Below are 20140 nucleotides of genomic sequence, written 5' to 3' on the forward strand. Positions count from 1 at the left end.
AATGAAGGAGCAGACTCCCCTAGAGTAGAATCTAGCTCAATTTTGATATTGGTTGGACTGAGGCCTTTCAAATGAATATATTGTATCACATAACGATGACTAATTTTTTCCATATTTACAAATTCACTGAGAGCGTTCACTATTAATGGCTGTCAAAAAAATACTAAACAATGTAGCGTCTTCAAACTTGAAACTTAAACTTTATAGGGTTGGTACTTCCGACCATAGTCATTTTTTAAAACAATAACCGCCATTTATACCTCAGACCAGGTACTTCTGGGGACCACCCTTGTAAATTACGATATCTCGAAAACGGAAAGTCGGATCGACATAATTAAAAAATCATTTCAAAGGGGAAGGTTTGCCGCTTCCAGTGATGGCTCAGTTATGCAGAAAACATGTTCTAAGACACTGGAAACTGAAGATTTTGTTCAGTTTTTTACAAAAAAATATATTTATTAATATACAGTGTCAGTTTTACGTGTCTTATTATTTCATATAATTATTTCTATTTCTTTTTAATACTTCGAATGCTCGTAGAATAATCAAATCCACAATCGTTCGAGGCTAGAAATTACAAGTCGGCGATCGATTCAATTAATTTCAAAGTAAAGAGAAGGAAGCTAAAACGTTCTCGTTTCTTGACATTATTTACGAGGAAATGGTACCTTTGTCGGTAGAATGTCTGCATTGGAAGGGCTGAATTCAATCATTCAGAATAGGCTTTTCAATTTACAAGATGTCGACGGTTATGGGAGATACTACTGTGCACATTCGGGTAGAAATGGTATCGAGAATGACGCAGAGATCCTCGAATCCCCCCGACGAATCCTGTCGTTTAATTTAACCGATAAAAGAGATACGACGTAGAAAGCTATTTTGCAGTAGATTACAAGGTATAAACCTCTTTCCCTTATTCAGTCATTTTTAAGTATCCTACTAAACTCGGTATCCACATTAAAAAATGTACTTGAACACCCTTTGAAATAGTAGCTTTTCAGCAAACGCATTAGGAGTTTTATTAGGAATTTTATTTCCTTAATATTTTAAACAGTGTTTATGTAACGTAAAAAAAGAGAAAGAAAAAATTACAAAAACGACCTGATGCTTCATAATTTTAAATTGAATTCTTTATGATCTCTTAAATTTTGTAATAACTGAAGCACCAATACTTTTCTTGGTTTTCTTTTACTATTATTTTTCTTTCTGCGCTTCGTGTAATTCATAAATAATAATTTGAAAATGTTTATCTGTGAATTCCTTTGTATATCAATTAATTATGTTTTTGGGAGATTGATGGTACGTTGACAAATTACAATAAAAATTCTGCTTGTTATAGAATTAATTCCAATATCAAAAAATAGGTCGCAATTTATAAATAAAGCCCCAATGAAATGGATTGCTAGTAAAAGTATTCAATTTATATTCATATTATACGAGCACGGAAACATATGAATATACAGAATACTTTTAAAAAATCATTCTACGTTCATATCGCAAAAAAAAAAACATATATACCTGGTATTTTCTTATAGAATTTCTAATTCATTTATGGACAAACAATATAGAGTAACTAAATATTCTAATCCCCGAAAAGGAAAATGAAAACACTCGTTTCTACATTTATTTGATCAAAATAAATAGAATTAGTGCTTCTCTATTTTTAAAAAATGAGCTAGAAGATACCAACATGTATCAATATTCGAACACCTGTTGTTTGAATAAATACGCAATTTTCTATTTCTCATATTCGATCATTGTGGTTTGTAATTCCATTTAGCGCGAATGCAGTTTCGTCGGATAAATAAAGCGCAGATACGAAATTCGGATTCGAAGCGCATTTTTATGAGCAGCCATTGTGAAAATTCTATTCCTGCTTGATAGTTCGATGCAGCGAATGTTTGCACTCGTTGGATGTGGCATGGATAGAGTAACTGCTCATAAAGTTTCCTCCAGGCAAGCGTAGTACCGATTCTTTACGCTGGTTTCGAGATTTCCTTCCATTATCCTTACAATGCGATTCTCCGTATTGTTCGTCGATACATGTCTAAGAGTTTCGCTGGCAAATTCTAAACGAACCTGATTTCCAAAGACGTCGGTGGAGATTTTCATCTTTTTTCAAAACAAATTTTTCAATTTAAACGAATGGTTATAATTATTTAAATCTGCAGGAAAATTAATATCATTTACGTTATAAAACCCGTTTCTATTAGTTAACTTTGCTGTAAACGGTAAAACTTCAAAAATAGTTTCTTTTCGAGTATTTACTTAAGAAGAAATAGGAAACTCAACTAAACCAAAGAATTATTACTAAATAATTATTGTGGATATTTAAAAAACTACAGAAAGCAATATGCAAAAATTTAAGAAATACTTGAAATGAGATAGGAAGTATTATATTTATAATACATTAATCACGTGCTTTTTTCAGAATCTTTAAAAATTAATTTATCAGAAAATTGTCTTTCTATTTTTGGAATAATCGACGTTTTATTATATTCTATTTTCTGGTTGCGGAGAATCGTTGAAACTTTCTTGGTTACCTGATGCAAATATAAGGGTCAATGAGAAGTTCGAACACGTACAAGTGGAGTAATTTGAAACAATTTTAATCCAGATAAATGGCACATCTATACCTCTGGTGAAAAGGCAAATTGTACGTAATTGGTTAACGAACAGTTTAAACTACCCATGGGCCATTTACTCTGCATAAAGAATTCTTCGAATACACCATTCAGCAGCGTAAATTCAACACGTTAGGCTCGAACGTTCTATCGAAATAATAGCCCTCGAGGAGAATTACTTAAGAGTATTAATTAATAAAGATTACTCGGTATCGAATGAACTTGCATTAACAACTACAAGTATGAAAAAAATGGCTACCTTTTGTCGCAGCCAAGAGCAATGAAATGAAATCTGCTGCAATCAGCTTATCATTATATCTGTGTTGAAAGTAATTAATGGAACAATTTTTAAGATACAGTGATTTGTACTTTCCAGTGTATCAGAATTGTTTAAATTAAGTGAAAGACTTCAAACTTTAAATTAATTATACTCGAAGTACGAAATATATATTCTACACATTTGCAAACAATATTTTCCTTTACATTTAGGGTGATTCACTTAAATTGAAAATCTAAGTTTATTTTGTTATTACGAAAGGTAGAACAAAATTTCTCTTATCATGTACAAAAATGCATATTGCAATAAAATAAAGAATGTTTTTGAATTCTTTAAATTTTCGCAATATCGCACTATAGAGAATAAACATTAATGTCGACAAAATATCGATGACCTTGAAAAAGTCATTAAAATGACCTGAATAGAATGATTCTTTGTTACCATCTCGAGAAACCATTTAAACACCACTGCGTCAATTTAACTGAATTTTCTTTTATTCTGTCGCAGAATATCGTTGAAGAGAAACAGCCAACAGTTCCTTAATGCGGACGGTGCATTTGCACAACAAATAAACGGTTAAATTATACATTGTTAAACAACAGACCTCGCAGAAACGGCGTCTATTTTTGAAGGTTCCTGCAAAGGAGGAGGACGCTTTTGAATAAAACATATCCCGCCGGCAGGCATGTCCTAGAGTCCGTTTTTCTTGCTCTTTGCGTCTTCTTCTCCCACGGCTTGGGCTTTTGTCTTCGTTCTTTTGCCTTTTGTTCCCAGCGCGCAGCCACTTATTCACGAAACGACGGGCCCGGGTCTTTTCTAACAATTAATGTTTCGCGACGATCGCAGTTTAAACAGCGTTTAATTCGCGACAAGTGATCGCGTCCGCGAAATTTTGGGACGAATTTTACTTTTCGTTGTCCGTTCGCGACTGGGAGCGATTAAAGCGACCGGGGAATCGAGAGTAACAGGATTCGACTCCGTGGAAAACGTTTAGAATGTTTCAGTATCTTCGAACGAAGGTCTTTCGGAGTGCCTTCTGTGTTCTTTGCTACCCTCTGCCCCGAGCTTGTTGGGCGTGCTTTATTTTCCTTCGCTTTCCGAGTCTCTCGAGCTCATTACGGAACGTTTTGTTTTTCCGCCGCTCCGATCCTTATTTCTCGGTTACTTCTGCAAGACTTACGGGAGTTACGAAATACTCAATGTGCTAAATATTTCCTACCAAACGTTTACTTCGACGTGGAACGCGTTTTCCAAAACTTTGTATAATCTTGTTTTCAGAATTCGTGGTTGCGAGGATGTTGTTTGAACGCTAGGAGACAGAAGTTGCTGAATACTTGGTTTTTCTTAAATACCTTTAAAAGTATTTCACGTTGCACTGTAGTCCATTCAAAGTTCAGAATTTGTTCGTGAATAATTCTTTGGCTCTTTAATGAAACTCTAAGCTATTATACGAGAGAAAGAAGTTGATCAACGAGTCTGACTTCTTGTAGCATGATCTCTTTCAGTCTTTACGAAGTGGATTATAATATAAACAACTATTATATTAGCCAACTTCTCATCTCTACATAGTATTTTCCTTACCCCCAGGAACTGAGTGTAATTACCCCTATGTGTATGTATTAAACTCAGTTGTATAACTGGGATTAATAACTATAGAACTATTTCAAAACTTTTCACTTTGGATTTAGTGGTGTATGATTACTGATATAATATTATTTTCCACCTGTTCAGACTTCATTTATGGCTATAATAGTCTATGATTACTAATATAATTTTACTTTCCTCCTGTCCAGACTTTATTCATGGTTATAATAGTCTATGATTACTAATATATTATGGATATGGTCGTCTATGATTACTAATGTATCATGGATATAGTGATCTATGATTACTAATATACCATGAATATAAGAGTAATTATCCTAGTACCGTATCAATAAATTAAAAAAGAGTGCAACAAAGAATACTGAAAAGCTCCAAGTGTTTGATTCTCGTTTAATCCCATTTAACATAAATTTTGTTTCAAAACTACGCCATAGTAAACTTTAAAAACACGTTTTTAAGGACAATCTAGGCGACACAAAATACCTTTTGGCACGATATATTTTTTCATTCGTCCGAACCCGTTGAAAAAAAAGATTAATTAGCGAAACTCGACGAATAACCTGGGGCAAACTTCAGTTACAAATGGGTTAAAATACTGCGACAGAAAAATCCATTTTTATCGGTTTCAGCTTCGTCGCTTCCAACGGTCACTGTTCCGGAAGATAACATTTTTAGCAGTGATCTTTAAAAATCTCTTAATCGTTGACCCTTTATCAGCCGCGGTTTTATTGATAACATACTTCTGATTGATGACCTCATCGCGTGCTCTTCTTTTCCCGCAGGTTCTGATAGCAAGGTGTCGGATGTTGATGGACAACCGTATACAACGTTGTTGTACAGCAATGGGCCTGGTTACACACAACCGCGGAATATCTTACGAGAGGCTGGGAAGGATTCCATTCAGGTAAAAAGGCCAGCTCATTTTCTCGTTGCACGGAGATATCTCGTCACTGTTTATTGGATCGGAAAATGATCGAGCGGAAATATCGGAGGCACGTTTAAAAATCCATCACGTTTTTTTCGAGGGTTCATCGCGAAATATTCGATGAAGCTCTTCGGACTTCATATATTCTGCCCTCTTGGTCTCCACCCCCTCCCCTTTGCCGCGCCCTTTAGAAGTATGGCACATTTTAACTTCGAACAGCTACGACAATCGTTCTTCCGACCCGATAACTTTTAATCTGTACGAGAAACATTGATCGTTTCATCGCGGGTACACGGAATGCAATTTATGCACTCGTAGCACGAGGTCGCAATAGGTTCGAACTAATTTAAGTTTCTGCCACGCTTATTGGTAAAGCGGAAAAGTTTTGCGTAAATGTAAAGAGAAGGATTAATGGAAGCTATTTTAAGGAACTACGTTAATTACAGACAGTGCATACGACGTTAAAAATAAAGTAACACGTTCGTTAGCGGTTCATGTTCTTTCTAAAAGCAGGAATTTTATTTAATTAGCGGGGAAACATTTTTCTCCGCTGTAACGCCGAAGATCATTTATAAGCGACCAGTGGTAAGTGGCAAGCCTTTTTAATCAATTTTACACAGTCTATGTACCTATTCTATAATACAGTAGTCCCTCGTTAATGTTAGTTATTTCTTCCCTCGATATTTTGTTTAGGCGAACGTTACAAGCCTTATGATTAAATGTTCGTAGATAGAACTAACCAAGCTTCTTCGAAAACGTGAAAAACAGAGTTCCTTTCGTCAGCAACGCGATCCAGCCTAACCGAGATAAGAGTCAACAATTATCAGATCATTGTATATTGTAAGGAAACATAATAAAGGGATATATTTGTTTATATGTGTCAATTTTACTCCGTTAAAAAATATTCTGAGGCAATACTAAAATCGAATATTTAAATTTCGTATTCTCGTCTTGACATCTGATTAAAATCAAATGTGTCTCCTGTTGATTTTTATTTTCCTGATACATATTCGTAATTTTGTAGACATTTAAAGTGTTTTAAAAAAGTCTTAAAAAGAATTCAAATGAAAGCTTTAAATAAACTGTTTTTCTATCTTCTCTTTTTCTATCTATCTTCTATATATATTTATTATAATAAAAATGTATCAGGAAAATAAAAATCAACAACAGGAGACACATGATTACCTATGGGTCTATTTTGATTTGAATCAAATCTCAAGACGAGGATACGAAATTTAGATATTCGATTTTAGTATTGCCTCCAAATATTTTTGAACATAGTAAACTCGACACATATAAACAAATGTATCTCCTTAGTATGTTTCGCCACAATATACGCATAAACTAGATACAGGGTGTTCGGCCACCCTTGGGAAAAATTGTAATGGGAGATTCTAGAGGCCAAAATAATACGAAAATCAAGAATACTAATTTGTTGATGGAGGCTTCGTTAAAAATTCAGTAACGCTTAAAAATTCGCCCGTACTAAATTTTTTTCTAGAAAGTAGGTAAGATTTCGGGGATAGGTCTGTCCACCAAAAATTATTACAATTGACCCCCGCAACCGAAAATAATTTTTCCAGAACGATTTGAAATTTTTTAATTGTGCCGAAAAATTTCAGCATCTACCTACCTGTCGATTTTCCTTAAAAATTAGTTTTTGATTTTTAGTAATTCTGTTTGACGCCCTACAAAAAAGTTATCTAATACTTTTCTGTAGGTACCCACGAGCTTTACTTCAGAAAAAAGTTTCATTCAGATATATTCATTATTGTAAGTGTTATGGTCGTTTAAAAATTTGACCATTTTTATGGGGTTTTTCTTATTTTGCGGAGGAAAGGATCCAGTTTACGAATATTTTTACGATTTCTACATATTCTCCACCTAAATACGCGTTGTTTGACTTTTGAAACATTAAAATCGGCCAATTCGTTCAGGAGTTATGACGTTTCAAAGATACGCATGAAATTTCAGTGAAACATGCCAATGTATGGTCAGACATTACATTTCCGGTTAGAAATTTTTTTCTTGAAAATGCGTAGAAATTCGGTGGTATGTCTATTTACCAAAAATTATTGCAATTGACCCCCACAACCGAAAATAATTTTTCCAGAACGATTTGAAATTTTTTAATTTTGTCGAAAAATTTCACACATTCTCGAATTTTTTTCTCGAAAGTGGGTAAGATTTCGGGAGTATGCCCAATGACCAAAAACTATTGTAATTGACTCCCGCAACCGAAAATAATTTTTCCAGAACGATTCGAAATTTTTTAATTTGTATTTTTTAATAACTTTTTAACGTAAGCCTCAGTCAAGAAATTGATATTCTTCATTTTCGTCTTATTTTGGCCTCTAGAATCCTCCATTAAAACTTTTCCCAAAGGTGGCCGAACACCCTGTATATCCACTGTGTACAATTTACAAATATGTTCTTGACAATTTTTGCATTTCGAGCTGTATTTTATAATACTTTACTGCTTGAATATACATCGTACAAAATACTCCCTTAATATCCGAACATTTTCTATATTCCATCTATCCGGAGACTCGCAATTCGCAACCATTATTCCACTCTTTAATCCGCTTTGACTTCCACAGCGGGTCAATCAGCGTCGACTACGGCCAGATCCTCGGTGGTGTTTCGTCATTATCGTCTTTCTTTCATTCTCCTCCGGACTTGGGCCAGTTCCCTTCCGTTCCGCGATATTAAACGCGTCACCGTGGTCCCCCGGGGCCTTTGACCAGCGCCATTCAATTCTTCGGGAAAAGCGACTCGCGCAACGAGCAACGCAAAGGAGAAAAGGAATATTAAAAACTGCGAAGAGCATGCGAGCAATTATCATTGATCCGTTTTACACGGTGCTCGTTAACGTTTGCCCAGAGTCGACCGGGTTTCTTCGTCGGGGAAAACCCTCCTACGCCCTCTCCCCTCCTCCTCTCGAGGCGTCGGTTTCTTTGAGCGTCGATTGATCGGCCGCGACGCGGGGAAAAAAAAAATTCCCGCGTCGAGCTGCGCAGTTATTTGCGTTCGTCAATGTGGAAACGTTCAACAATTCGACGATGGAAATTTGTGCGATCCCACCTTTGCAATTTTTCAAGCAGGTTTCCGTGGAAAGAAGACTCAGAGTCGGTGGAACAAAGGATAACCCAGTTTTGGGCGAGAAAAAAAATCTAAAATTTCGTTTTTAGTACACCGACGTAACGGACAAGGAGAAATTTCACGCTCGTTAACACTAGATTCACGAATATTGCACGTATTTTTGTTGAAAACCGTTTGTGAAAATTCTATTTTTTTTTTTTTGTTTAATTAGAGCATATATATTTATATCTTTATATTGATAAAATTGAACTTGAATTGTCGCTGAAAATTACATATTTCGACGTCTGGTCACTTTTGTTGAAATATATTTTACATTAAAAATTAAATATTTGATTGTCATACTAATAATAACCTTTATTTATAGTTTAAAAGTTGCATTAGAATAAGTCTAAATAAGATTTCGTTTACTATTTTAAATTATAATATGGGTTTCATCAATTTTTAAGAAAATTGTTTATTATTTTATTATTTCATTCTAAATGTAAATTCCTTAATAAAAGTTAATGAAAGTTCTACTATACTACTACTGAAAAACTTCCTCGATAAATGTTCTACTATACTGGATAAAATTCTAAATCTCACAAATTCACTGCTGATTTTTAAGAGCCAGAATTACGAATTACAAAATACAATTCGGAGGAAAAGTTCCTACAAATCCACAAATCCGCGAATGGAAATAAATAATTCCCATTGCTCCGACCTGGTCACACAAAATTCTGTCTACGTTTCCTCTGCAAATATTTTCTCTAGAATTTTCGGAAAGTAAAATAACCTGTTAAATTTTATTCTGCATCGTTCGACTGAAATTGAAATAAAATAATCGGAATCGTTAAAGTCCAGCGTATTCTCAAAATGAATTTTTGCAACGCAGTAATAACGGTTTAACTATCGCGATCTGATTGGATTTTACGGTTATACGACTGTTACGCGGAACAATAACAATGTTTACTTCCTGAAGAATGTCGTTTCCGTTCGTTTGTTATACGCGAAGATGACCGGATACGGAAGAAAGCGCGAAAACGTTGTACTGCGATGATGGACGGCAAGTTCGACGGTCCAAGATATTTAAGGTTCTACCCAACGGACAATAACTTCTAGAGATATCGTTTCACCGCGCCATAGATTTTGGGGACAATCGCGGAACCATCGTAAGAGATGTTTCTCTCGTGGGGTTACCAGTTCTTTTTCTTCGACTCGACGCTTTACGACGGCTCCTTAACCTTTTCTACTCTTTCGAGTTATCCATGGTACTGCAGTATCGCATAATTTACTATTCGAAATGGAAATATTGTAATTTGAAGCAATTTATAATCCGCGGTCATTTTCTTTTCGATTCCAAGGTCATCGATATTTTTTATGGAATACAGTTACTCATATTCGTGCACTATAATGGTGATTCGCTATAAACGAAGAGAAACTTATTTTTACTGTCTCTCTATAATGAATAAAACCTTCATTTATTCAACGTAAATTATTTTCCCCTTGTGGAAAAATTAATATATTTACAATTTAAATTGTAGGAAACATAAAAATTATATAAAATTATGTACAACGTGTTTGGCCATCCCTGGGAAAAATTTTAATGGGAGATTCTAGAAGCCAAAATAAGATAAGAAACATAAAAATTATATAAAATTATGTACAACGTGTTTGGCCATCCCTGGGAAAAATTTTAATGGGAGATTCTAGAAGCCAAAATAAGATGAAAATCGAGAATACTAATTTATTCATGGAGGCTTCGTTAAAAAGTTATTAACGTCTAAAGTATACGACCGTACTGAATTTTTTTCTCGAAAGTAAGTAGGATTTTGAGGGTATGTCTGTTGACCAAAAATGCTTGCAATTGACCACTGCAACTAAAAATAATTTTTCCAAGACGATTCGAAAGTTTTTTTTTTCACCCAAAACTTTCAGCACTTACTCGAATTTTTTTCTCGAAAGTGGATAGGATTTCGGAAGTATGTGTATTCACCAAAAATGATTGCCATTGACCCCCAGAACCGAAAATAATTTTTCCAGAACGATTTGAAAAAATTTATTTTCACCGAAAAATTTAGGCACCTACCCTCCCTGTCGATTTTTCTTAAAAATTCCGTTTTCATTTTTAGTAATTTTGTTTGACGCCCTACAGAAAAGTTGTCTAATACTTTTCTGTAGGTACCCATGAGCTCTACTTCAGAAAAAAGTTTCATTGAAATATATTCACAATTGTAGGAGTTATGACTGTTTGAAAATTGGACCATTTTTATGGGGTTTTTCTCATTTTGCGAGGTCAAGGACCAACTTTTCGAATATTTTTGCGATTTATACATATTCTCCACCAAAATACGCATAGTTTGCTTTTTTAAACATTAAAATCGTCCAATCCGTTCAGAAGTTATAACGTTTTAAAGATTCGCATGAAAATTCGGGCAGACATTTCCGGCCAGAAATTATATTTTCGGTAAGGAATTTTTTTCTCGAAAGTGGATAAGATTTCGGGGGTGTGTCTATTGACCAAAAATTATTGTAATTGACTCCCGCAGTCAAAAATAATTTTTTCAGAAGGATTTGAAATTTTTGAATTTAATTTTTTAATAACTTTTTAACAAAGCGTCAATCAAGAAATTGATGTTCTTGATTGTTGTCTTATTTTGGCCTCTAGAATCTCCCATTAAAATTTTTCCCAGGGTTGGCCCAACACCCTGTATAAGCAATACAAAATAAAGAGAACTTTTAAAACTTATAAATATGTACAAATTGGCATATCTATATCTTTTCAAAATTGAATTCGTGTTGTAAAATAGAGATTAATATAATGAAAAAATGGAAAGAATAAAAGTTGAACAAAATGCATATTATAAAGAAAGAAAGATAAATGGATTTAAACGGATGGAATGAAAATTGTAGGAAACATATAACAATTATATAAAATTATATATAAGTAATACAAAATAAAGAGTATTTATAAAACTTATAAATATGTACAAATTGGCATATCATTTAAAAATTGGATTCATGTTATAAAATAGAAATTAATATAAAGAAAAAAATGGAGAGAATAAAAGTTGAACAAAATATATATTATAAAGAAAGAAAGATAAATGAAAGTAAATGGGTCAATTACCTTGTAACATTGTCACGAGAGAATGGAATCACAACTTTTGTAGTAAAGTAAAAAACTTTGTTAGTGTTCGCCGGTTGGCACGTTTCATATATGTCGTAAAATGTTCACCTTTCAGTAGATTATAAATTTTGACTTAGTTATGTCTACATTTTAACTGGCACTTGTCACAGAACGTTCACACTTTCAATTTTTACTCTCATTACATTCTTCGTCTAATGAAGAAGAGGTTATACCAAAGGCGTTTATACCATCGAAACATCTAGGTTAATTATTTATCTTAATTGTATCATACTGTGTTAGGGCGATAAATCAATTTCAAATAAACACTCACTACGGTTTCACGAACATTTCAAAGTAGTATATTAACAGACAGAAATATTTAATAGTTTGTAATCGTACTACGACGCGACACGTGGCTTTCGCGGCGCGTCGACAGGAGTGCACGGGTCACGCAGGAAGAAACGCGCGATTGGTCCGCGCGCGACCAATAGGAGCACGGCGCCAAGATCGCGAGTTTTAAACTCCGTCTAACATTACTCGAACGTTGCGTAATAATATTTATTTTAAATTGTACCTTTAAATGTTCTAATAATTGTGTTAAATATTTAAATAATTTATATTGTATGCCAGTTAATATAAAAAATAAATATATAAGTTCTTCAAATAAATTAAAAACAATCCAAAATAAATTGCAATCATTTTATTCCTATTGCCTGAAATGTTTTACATTTCCAGACTTTGACTTAAAAATACTTAATGTCTATCCTAAATTTTATTGTATTCTTTTTAAAATATATAACACTATTTCTACCCATATCGTTTTTTTTTGTTCCTCATATTTCGTTATAATTCTTAGCTAGTTTTTAAAATGGCAATCGGAACTCCATGGGCACGGGTAATAAAGCGTCGTACGAGAAATTTCGCGAGGAACGGGAACCAAATAGGTCGAGGAATTCGAATTTCTCCGGTGCGATCATTCTCGAGGCGTAAGACGAAGTGGAAGCTTCGATAAATCTTACGACATGCCCAGCCTTCAAGGTATGGTTGTACATGTAACGCCAGCCAGCTGGGGAGTCGTGTCATAAATTATGCGAATTCCTCGCGCGAAAAATTGCGGAGAGAAATGGATCTAGGATCTCGAAGATTCAACGGTTGTTCGGCAGTTATTAACAACCGTAGGGATCGGACGAAGTGTTTTACGAAGAGTAAATTAATAAACACGAGTTACCCATATCATCGATAATCAAAATTGCGCATTACTTTTAGCAATTTTTATTTAAGTAATTACTTATTGTTTGAAAGTTTAAATGAAGGAAAAAATAATAGCTTGTTATTTGAAAAATGTACATAAATTATTTGAAATAATAAAATTGTTATTTGTAGTTTAAAGTAAAAAACAGTATAGTAATTATTTATACTTGGATATGTTGTAATTATTAGTAACGTTTTGTCAATAAACAATAACCATTGAATTAGAAAACATAAGAAAAGAAGCTTACTCGAGTACTTATAATAAAAACATAGGTGTAGATACTAAAAATAAAAATTATTTCATTTAAATAAACATTCTTTTTTTTTATGATTACATTAAAGAAACATGATTTTATAATAACTAGGGCAACTTTAATAAAGTAACGAGAATGGGAATATAGTTTTATTTGTCTTTTTTGCAAACATATTTTCAAAAATGTGGTGAATTTAAAATTGGCTATACGCCAGGCGCCTATGTCATTGATAAATAGAATATGCGACCACTACAAGGTCGAATGCAGTTAATAAATAATGAGAATTCTTTTTTCCTACCACGAGAATGCGGTGAGTATTTTCCATCGGGACAGGGTGAAAAATATTACCGTATCTATGAGTATTTAATTAAATTAATAACTGATTTTACAATTGATTGTGAAATTCATAATTTTTACAATTTTTGATTTAGGCTCGTGAAAATAGGCTTTAACCTATAGAAATAATAAACTCTTAGCACAAATGAATGGAAATGTCACATTTCACAAATTATTTCAACTTCTTTCTCTTTCCAGTAATATTTCTAAACGAATTCTTCTACGGAGCTGAATTTAAAATCACTTTTTCCAATGGTAAAGTCACTCGATCGAATAATTCCTGTGATATTGGTAATTAAATTATATTTCTCTTTACTATTGCAAAAAAGAGTTGTCGGAAAATGCTTGGTTTTTCCAATGTCAGTGCATTAATGATAATAATAATATTCAATGCCATACTTAGACTACGATATTTTTCAAGTACGTACATGGAAACTGACTTAGATTGTTATAATATCTAAACCAATCGGAAATGGTTACGAACCTTTCTCAGATAGGCCAATGCCCCTGTTACAAATACTATCAAAAATTTCAAAGAAATACCAGTGGTTAAATATTGAATTAATCAAAATTTGTTTAATTAAGAATTTGTAATTAAATTAAATTAAAAGTTAATAAAAAATAACCTGTTTGTTGAATGAATGCTAGTAAATCTGAATTTCATTTTGGATAATAACAAATAATTTTCCACAAAATCTCCAACAGAAAACTCACCTGGTTAGAAGTTTCAATTTTCGCTTTTGCAGGAATGTTCGAAATTCCTGAAGTGTTAAGCAAACGATTACACGTTAACCGGCAATTACCGTAAATGTATTCACCCTCCTCAAAGTTGGACAGTTTGTCATGTTTTCGCAACAGGTCAAATATCTTCGTAATACTTGTGTTTCGGTTTCGCGAAAGGGTTTCCAGCACCTCACACCATTTTAATCATCCGCGGTAGAAACGAACATGTACACAAGTTTCAACTGTAATTACAATAGTGACAAACAGACTACCACCCTTTGTAAAGCTAAATACATCTACGAACCAATGACAGAAGCATATGGTGATTTGGAACGCTTGGAAATATTTCCAATAATTAATTCCATTGGCAAATAATGAGTCCTCAATATTTACCTATTATAACAAATTTGTATTCTATATCAAATTATTTTTGCATGCCTTGGTGTTTATAAATATTGTTAGTGGTATTATTTCTTTCTAAGCATGGTGCAACCACAAAATCACTTGTAAATGATAATAAAAATAAATAAATAAACCTAATTCTACTCGAATAATACGAATTTTAAAAATCGATTTTTTAATCGGTTTTTATTCAACATTACTGATTTAATTTCACTCGAAGGAATCTATATAGAAATTCTGTAATAGAAAATCGTAGACTCTCACTCGCAACGACAGATTTCAGTTAACGAATACGCTTAATCGTAAAATTCCTACTCCTCAGCAAAAACCGTTATCACACGGTATACAACCTAATCATAAATTTCTCCGAGAGGCGCAACTCCGTGTAATCACGCGAATCGTTTCCAGAATCGATTAAACTTTTACCCAACACGAGCCATTTCCTCCCACGACTCGTTGCACTCACGGGCAAGAAAGAACTAGGAATACTAATCTGATTTCCATCCGCGAATTCGACTACGGTCAGGCGATACCGTGCCTTGTATTCGACATCAGCATTCTGTTCCGTTGATAGTCGAACCATCGTTCACCGATGTAACGTTCTGGAAACCATGCTCCTCCCGATTGGCGTTAGGTTCTTCCTCCTCCTCCTCCTCCTCCTCCTCCTCCTCCTCTCCCCCCCCCCCCCCCCCCGCAAAGTGAGATTGGAATTGATGAAAAAGGAAAGTACGTTTCGTTCTAAGTACTCCAGAGCTAATATCAACAAAACTTTTATCTACACAGAAGTATCTGCATTAGTTTAGAAAATTTTGAGGGGGCTGGTGGTGATATAAAAAACACCCATGAGCTACCCTCATTTATAATATTTATTAGAGGTTAATTATATAGATATAATTATGGAATCTCATTTGTACTATTGTTCACTGCCAGACAAAAATTATATAATATTCTTCTAGACTAAAATTTTGGTTTTAAATCATCGTAAACTAGATATCTTAAAATTTATTTCAATGTTTATTTTTGAAACCTTGCTAAAATTAACAAAATTATTTCCCGCAACGTCTCAACTTGAGAATTAATTTTTTTAATTCCATAAATCCTGTCACATATACTGGGTGTTCGGCCAACTGGGAAAAATTTTAATGGGTGATTCTAGAGGCCAAAATGAGACGAAAATCAAGAATATTAATTTCTTTATTGAGGCTTCGCTAAAAAGTTAATAACAAATTAAATTAAAAAATTTCAAATTATTCTGAAAAAATTATTTCTATTTGCAGGGGGCAATTATACTCATTTTTAGTGAACAAATACATTCACAAAATCCTACGCACTGTCGAAAGAAAAATTCCTAAACGAAAATATAATTTCTGACCAGAAATATTCCCCGAAAATTTCATGCGAATCTTTAAAATGTCATAACTCCTGAACGGATTGGCGGATTTTAATGTTTCAAACGGCAAACAACGCGTATTTTAATTCAGAATATGTAGAAATTCCAAAAATATTCGAAAAGTTATTCCTTGACTCCGCAAAATGAGAAAACCCCCATAAAAATGGTCCAATTTTCAAACGACCATAACTCCTACAATAAGTATATTGCAATGAAATTTATTTCTGAAGTAGAGCTCATGGATACCTACAAAACAGTATTAGCCAACTTTTTTGTAAGGCGTCAAACAGAATTACTAAAATGCAAAAACGAATTTTGAAGGAAAATCGACAGGGGGTAGATGCTGAAATTCTTTCGGCGAGACTAAAAAATTTTAAATCGTTCTAAAAAATTTATTTTTGTTTGCGGGGGCCAATTACAATCATTTTTGGTGAATATAGATGCCCCGAAAATCCTATGTATTTTCGGGAAAAAAATTCTATACCGAAAATATACTGTGTGGCCAGGAATGTTTAATTGAAATTTCATGCGCATATATAAAAAATCATAACTCCTGAAAGGATTGGAGAATTTTATCGTTTCAAAATGCAAACAACGCGTATTTTGGTGAAGAATATTTAGAAATTCTAACAATGTTGGAGATGTTGTTATAAATCGTAGAACATAACCTTTCTTAACCGATGCTTGCGGATAGACTTCACATGATTACGTTGATGTGGGACGGCAGAAAGTCTATTTTCTTTGCTTAACCGTACATAAAACAACTGTATTATTTTATCGAGATGAGATTTCGTAACAAAAACCTCCAATTTCATCGCGCTGTAAATGACTTTGTCTCACTTTGCATCACGGATGATACTGGGCGTCTTCCATACGCCAATTTCAATCCCAGGAATCGCGACGCTACGGGGGCAACGAACTCGATGAAGGTTTTACGCGTATTTCCGACGGCATATGCCCGATAAAAATGCCATTCCTCCCGTGTTTCCTAGAAGCAAAGATTTCTACCCTCCGGGCTCTTAACCCTTTCGTGCTACGGGATGTGCTCTTTCATCCGATCCTCACGTACCGAAGGGATCCGTGTGGAGTTTCAACCGTGCGATAAGAGTACTCTCGTAAAATTTCCTTTTTTCCTTCCCCCGGCGACTGGAAAACGAGACGGAAACAGGTACGCGGTACTGGCATAGTACAAATCAAAGAAGCGTTTTTGGGGCGGTTCGAAAAAAAAATTACAATCTAACCAGTCGGTTGGCCGACAGCGAACCGCGCGAAATATCAGCTAGCCGTGAATCATAATTACAAGGTCGAAATTGCATGGCTGCGGCCACTAGCTTCGGTAACGAGGTTGCAGACTGGAATTTCGTCCATGGCGGGGGATCGCGAACTGACTGGAAATTTATGGCGTGATTTATTGGCGCTCCACTTCCGTGATTATCGTTTCGAGCAAATTTCGAGGGGGTTAATTTCGAATCTAAGGAATGCATGCTCACGGGGAGACGAGAAATAAGAAAGTACATGATGCATGGGTTCGCTGACATCGTAGAATTTGGCGGTTTCTCTAAATTTTAGAAAGACGAATCAATTAATAATTTAACACTATACCTACCGCGATGGATCAATTGACCGTTTTTAAAATTTTGTTCAGAATTTCTAACGCACAATATTATTTTAGCGCTATTTATCTTCACGACTTTCTTATAGTATACATATAATACAAAAAACTGGACAAAATTTGGTACCAAATTCTGGTTAGCTTCCGATATAAATAGGAAATATTAGGTTGGGTAAAAAGAAATCCATTAGATGGCTGTGGTGATATATTGTGGTTGTTGGAAAAGTGACATTTCGTACTAAAAAAAATTCTTTTACAGTTTTTTGGTCGATCGATTCAGTTGTGAGTTACAGGGTGTAAAAGATGAAAGTTAACAAAGAGAAAATTCGGTATATTTTACAATTTTGCTTTGTTGAGGGCGAAAATGCAAGTCAGACGGCTGAAATTGTGAATGGTGTTTATGGTCCCGATACTGTCACAGCCAATGTCGAAATGATCAAAGTAGACAAGACCTAAAGATCTACCACAAAACAGTTTTAAATCATTTGCATAAAGCTGCATTTAGAAAGAAGCTCGATTTGTCACACGAATTGTTCGATCGAATTTCCATCTGCAAAGCCAAACGGAACGAAATCGAATGGCAACAAATTATAAAATAAAGCGATACATATTTGACCTAAGTCGCACAATCCGAACCATGTTAAATAAAGTCTTGAAATAAACGTGAAAATAATGGATTTATTTTTCCCCAACCTAATACATGTATAGCAAAGACGAAAGGTGAGAATCTTCAGTTATCTGTCTTAAAACAGTGTAACAACGCGTATTAAAAATAGTTAAACTTCAGACGCGTGCAATTCCGAAACTACTCGTGTGTTTTGCATAACTGAGCCACTATTGGCAGCGGCAAAGCTTCCCCTTTGAAATGGTTTTTGGTTTTTGTCGATCGAACTTTTCGTTTTCGAGATATCGTAATTTATGTAAAAGGTAATTTTTAAAATTCCGCTCTCCGCCTTAGAAAAGGCTATCAACGCGCATTAAAAATACTGAAAGTTTAGACGCGTACAGTTCCGAAACTATTAGTGTTTTATTAATTATTGAGGCATTGCTAGAAGCGGCAAAGCCCCTCCTTTAAAATGGTTTTTGGTTTTTGGCGATCCGACTTTCCGTTTTCGAGATATCGTAATTTATGTAAAAGGTAATTTTTAAAATTCCGCTCTCCGCCTTAGAAAAGGCTATCAACGCGCATTAAAAATACTGAAAATTTAGACGCGTGCAGTTCGGAAACTATTAGTGTTTTATTAATTATTGAGGCATTGTTAGAAGCGGTAAAGCCTCCCCTTTAAAATGGTTTTTGGTTTTTGTCGATCCGACTTTCCGTTTCCGAGATATCGTAATTTATGTAAAAGGGTATTTTTCTTAATTTGACTATCTCTGTCTCCGTCTAACGCGTCGCGTCGTACCTCCTTGTCGCACGTGAGACGTGACTCTCGTGACCTAGTTTCGGGCGTAGTATTTCCAAGAATTTACTACGCACTGTTTACTATTGTCACGCGCGCGAGTTCATTGATATCAATGAAACGGAAAGGCACGCTTCGGAACTAGCCACCGCATCGACTTGAAACTAAAATCGCTATATCTCCGGAACTAATAAAGCTATCGACTCGTACAAACGCTCATTTTAAAGGGCATTTCATCCCCTATCTGATGACTATATCAACTATTATTATTTATGTTGTCTTCTATGTTTATTTTAACATTTACTTTGACGCTACGTACCCAGTGAAGTTTCAGCAATTCCTATTGATCATACGACTGCTGTGCGATAAAATTTGATTATAAATTGTTTATTTAATTAAAAATTAATTTAAATAGAGGATATTTGCGTAATTACTAGCCAGCACTTTTTTTTAAATAGTTGTTTTCTCTAGAACTAATTACGGTATCAATTTGGAACAAGTTTCGTTTTCAAGGGCGTTTAATTTTTTAACATAAAAGAGAAGAATATCTTACGAATAAACATAAAAACACAACTTTCTATACATACAGGGTGTTCGGCCACCCCTGGGAAAAATTTTATTGCGAGACTCCAGAAGCTAAAATCAGACGAAAATCAAGAATACCAATTTGTTGATGAAGGCTACGTTAAAAAGTTATTAACATTTAAAGTTCCGCCCATACTGAATTTTTGTCTGGAAAATGTGCAGGATTTTGAGGGTATGTCTATTCACCAAACATGATTGTAATTAATCCCCACAACCGAAAATAATGTTTCCAGATCGATTTGAGATTTTTTAATTTTGTCGAAAAATTTCACACCTTCTTGAATTTTTTTCTCTAAAGTGCGTAGGATTTCGGGGGTATATCTATTCACCAAAAATGATTGTAATTGACCCCCGCAACTAAAAATAATTTTTTCAGAATGATTTAGAATTTTTAAATTTAATTTTTTAATAACTTTTTAACGAAGCCTCAATCAACAAATTGATATTCTTGATTGTCGTCTTACTTTGGCCTCCAGAATCTCTCATTAAAATTTTTCCAATGGGTGGCCAAACACCTTGTATAATGCAAAAATTACAAGTACGTTGCC

The 20140-nt window shown here is 34.3% G+C and overlaps 2 protein-coding genes across 3 annotated transcripts in view; one reads left to right on the forward strand and one right to left on the reverse strand.

Moving 5' to 3' along the window:
• Positions 1-11704, reverse strand: part of LOC143351847 (caspase-1-like) — a 223517-nt gene extending 211813 nt beyond the window's left edge. The window contains exon 1 of one of the 2 annotated variants that reach the window (XM_076783895.1): positions 11640-11704. The gene's annotated coding sequence lies outside the window, so the exon portion shown is untranslated. The remainder of the gene's footprint in view (positions 1-11639) is intronic. The other variant, XM_076783878.1, reaches the window with a different exon arrangement.
• Positions 1-20140, forward strand: part of LOC143351796 (alkaline phosphatase) — a 391261-nt gene that overhangs the window by 369096 nt on the left and 2025 nt on the right. The window contains exon 8 of the mRNA XM_076783742.1: positions 5289-5410. Within this exon, the coding sequence (XP_076639857.1) occupies positions 5289-5410 (122 nt within the window). The remainder of the gene's footprint in view (positions 1-5288; positions 5411-20140) is intronic.

The sequence above is a fragment of the Colletes latitarsis genome, chromosome 1 (genome assembly GCF_051014445.1).
Source record: "Colletes latitarsis isolate SP2378_abdomen chromosome 1, iyColLati1, whole genome shotgun sequence".
Lineage (NCBI taxonomy): Eukaryota > Metazoa > Arthropoda > Insecta > Hymenoptera > Colletidae > Colletes > Colletes latitarsis.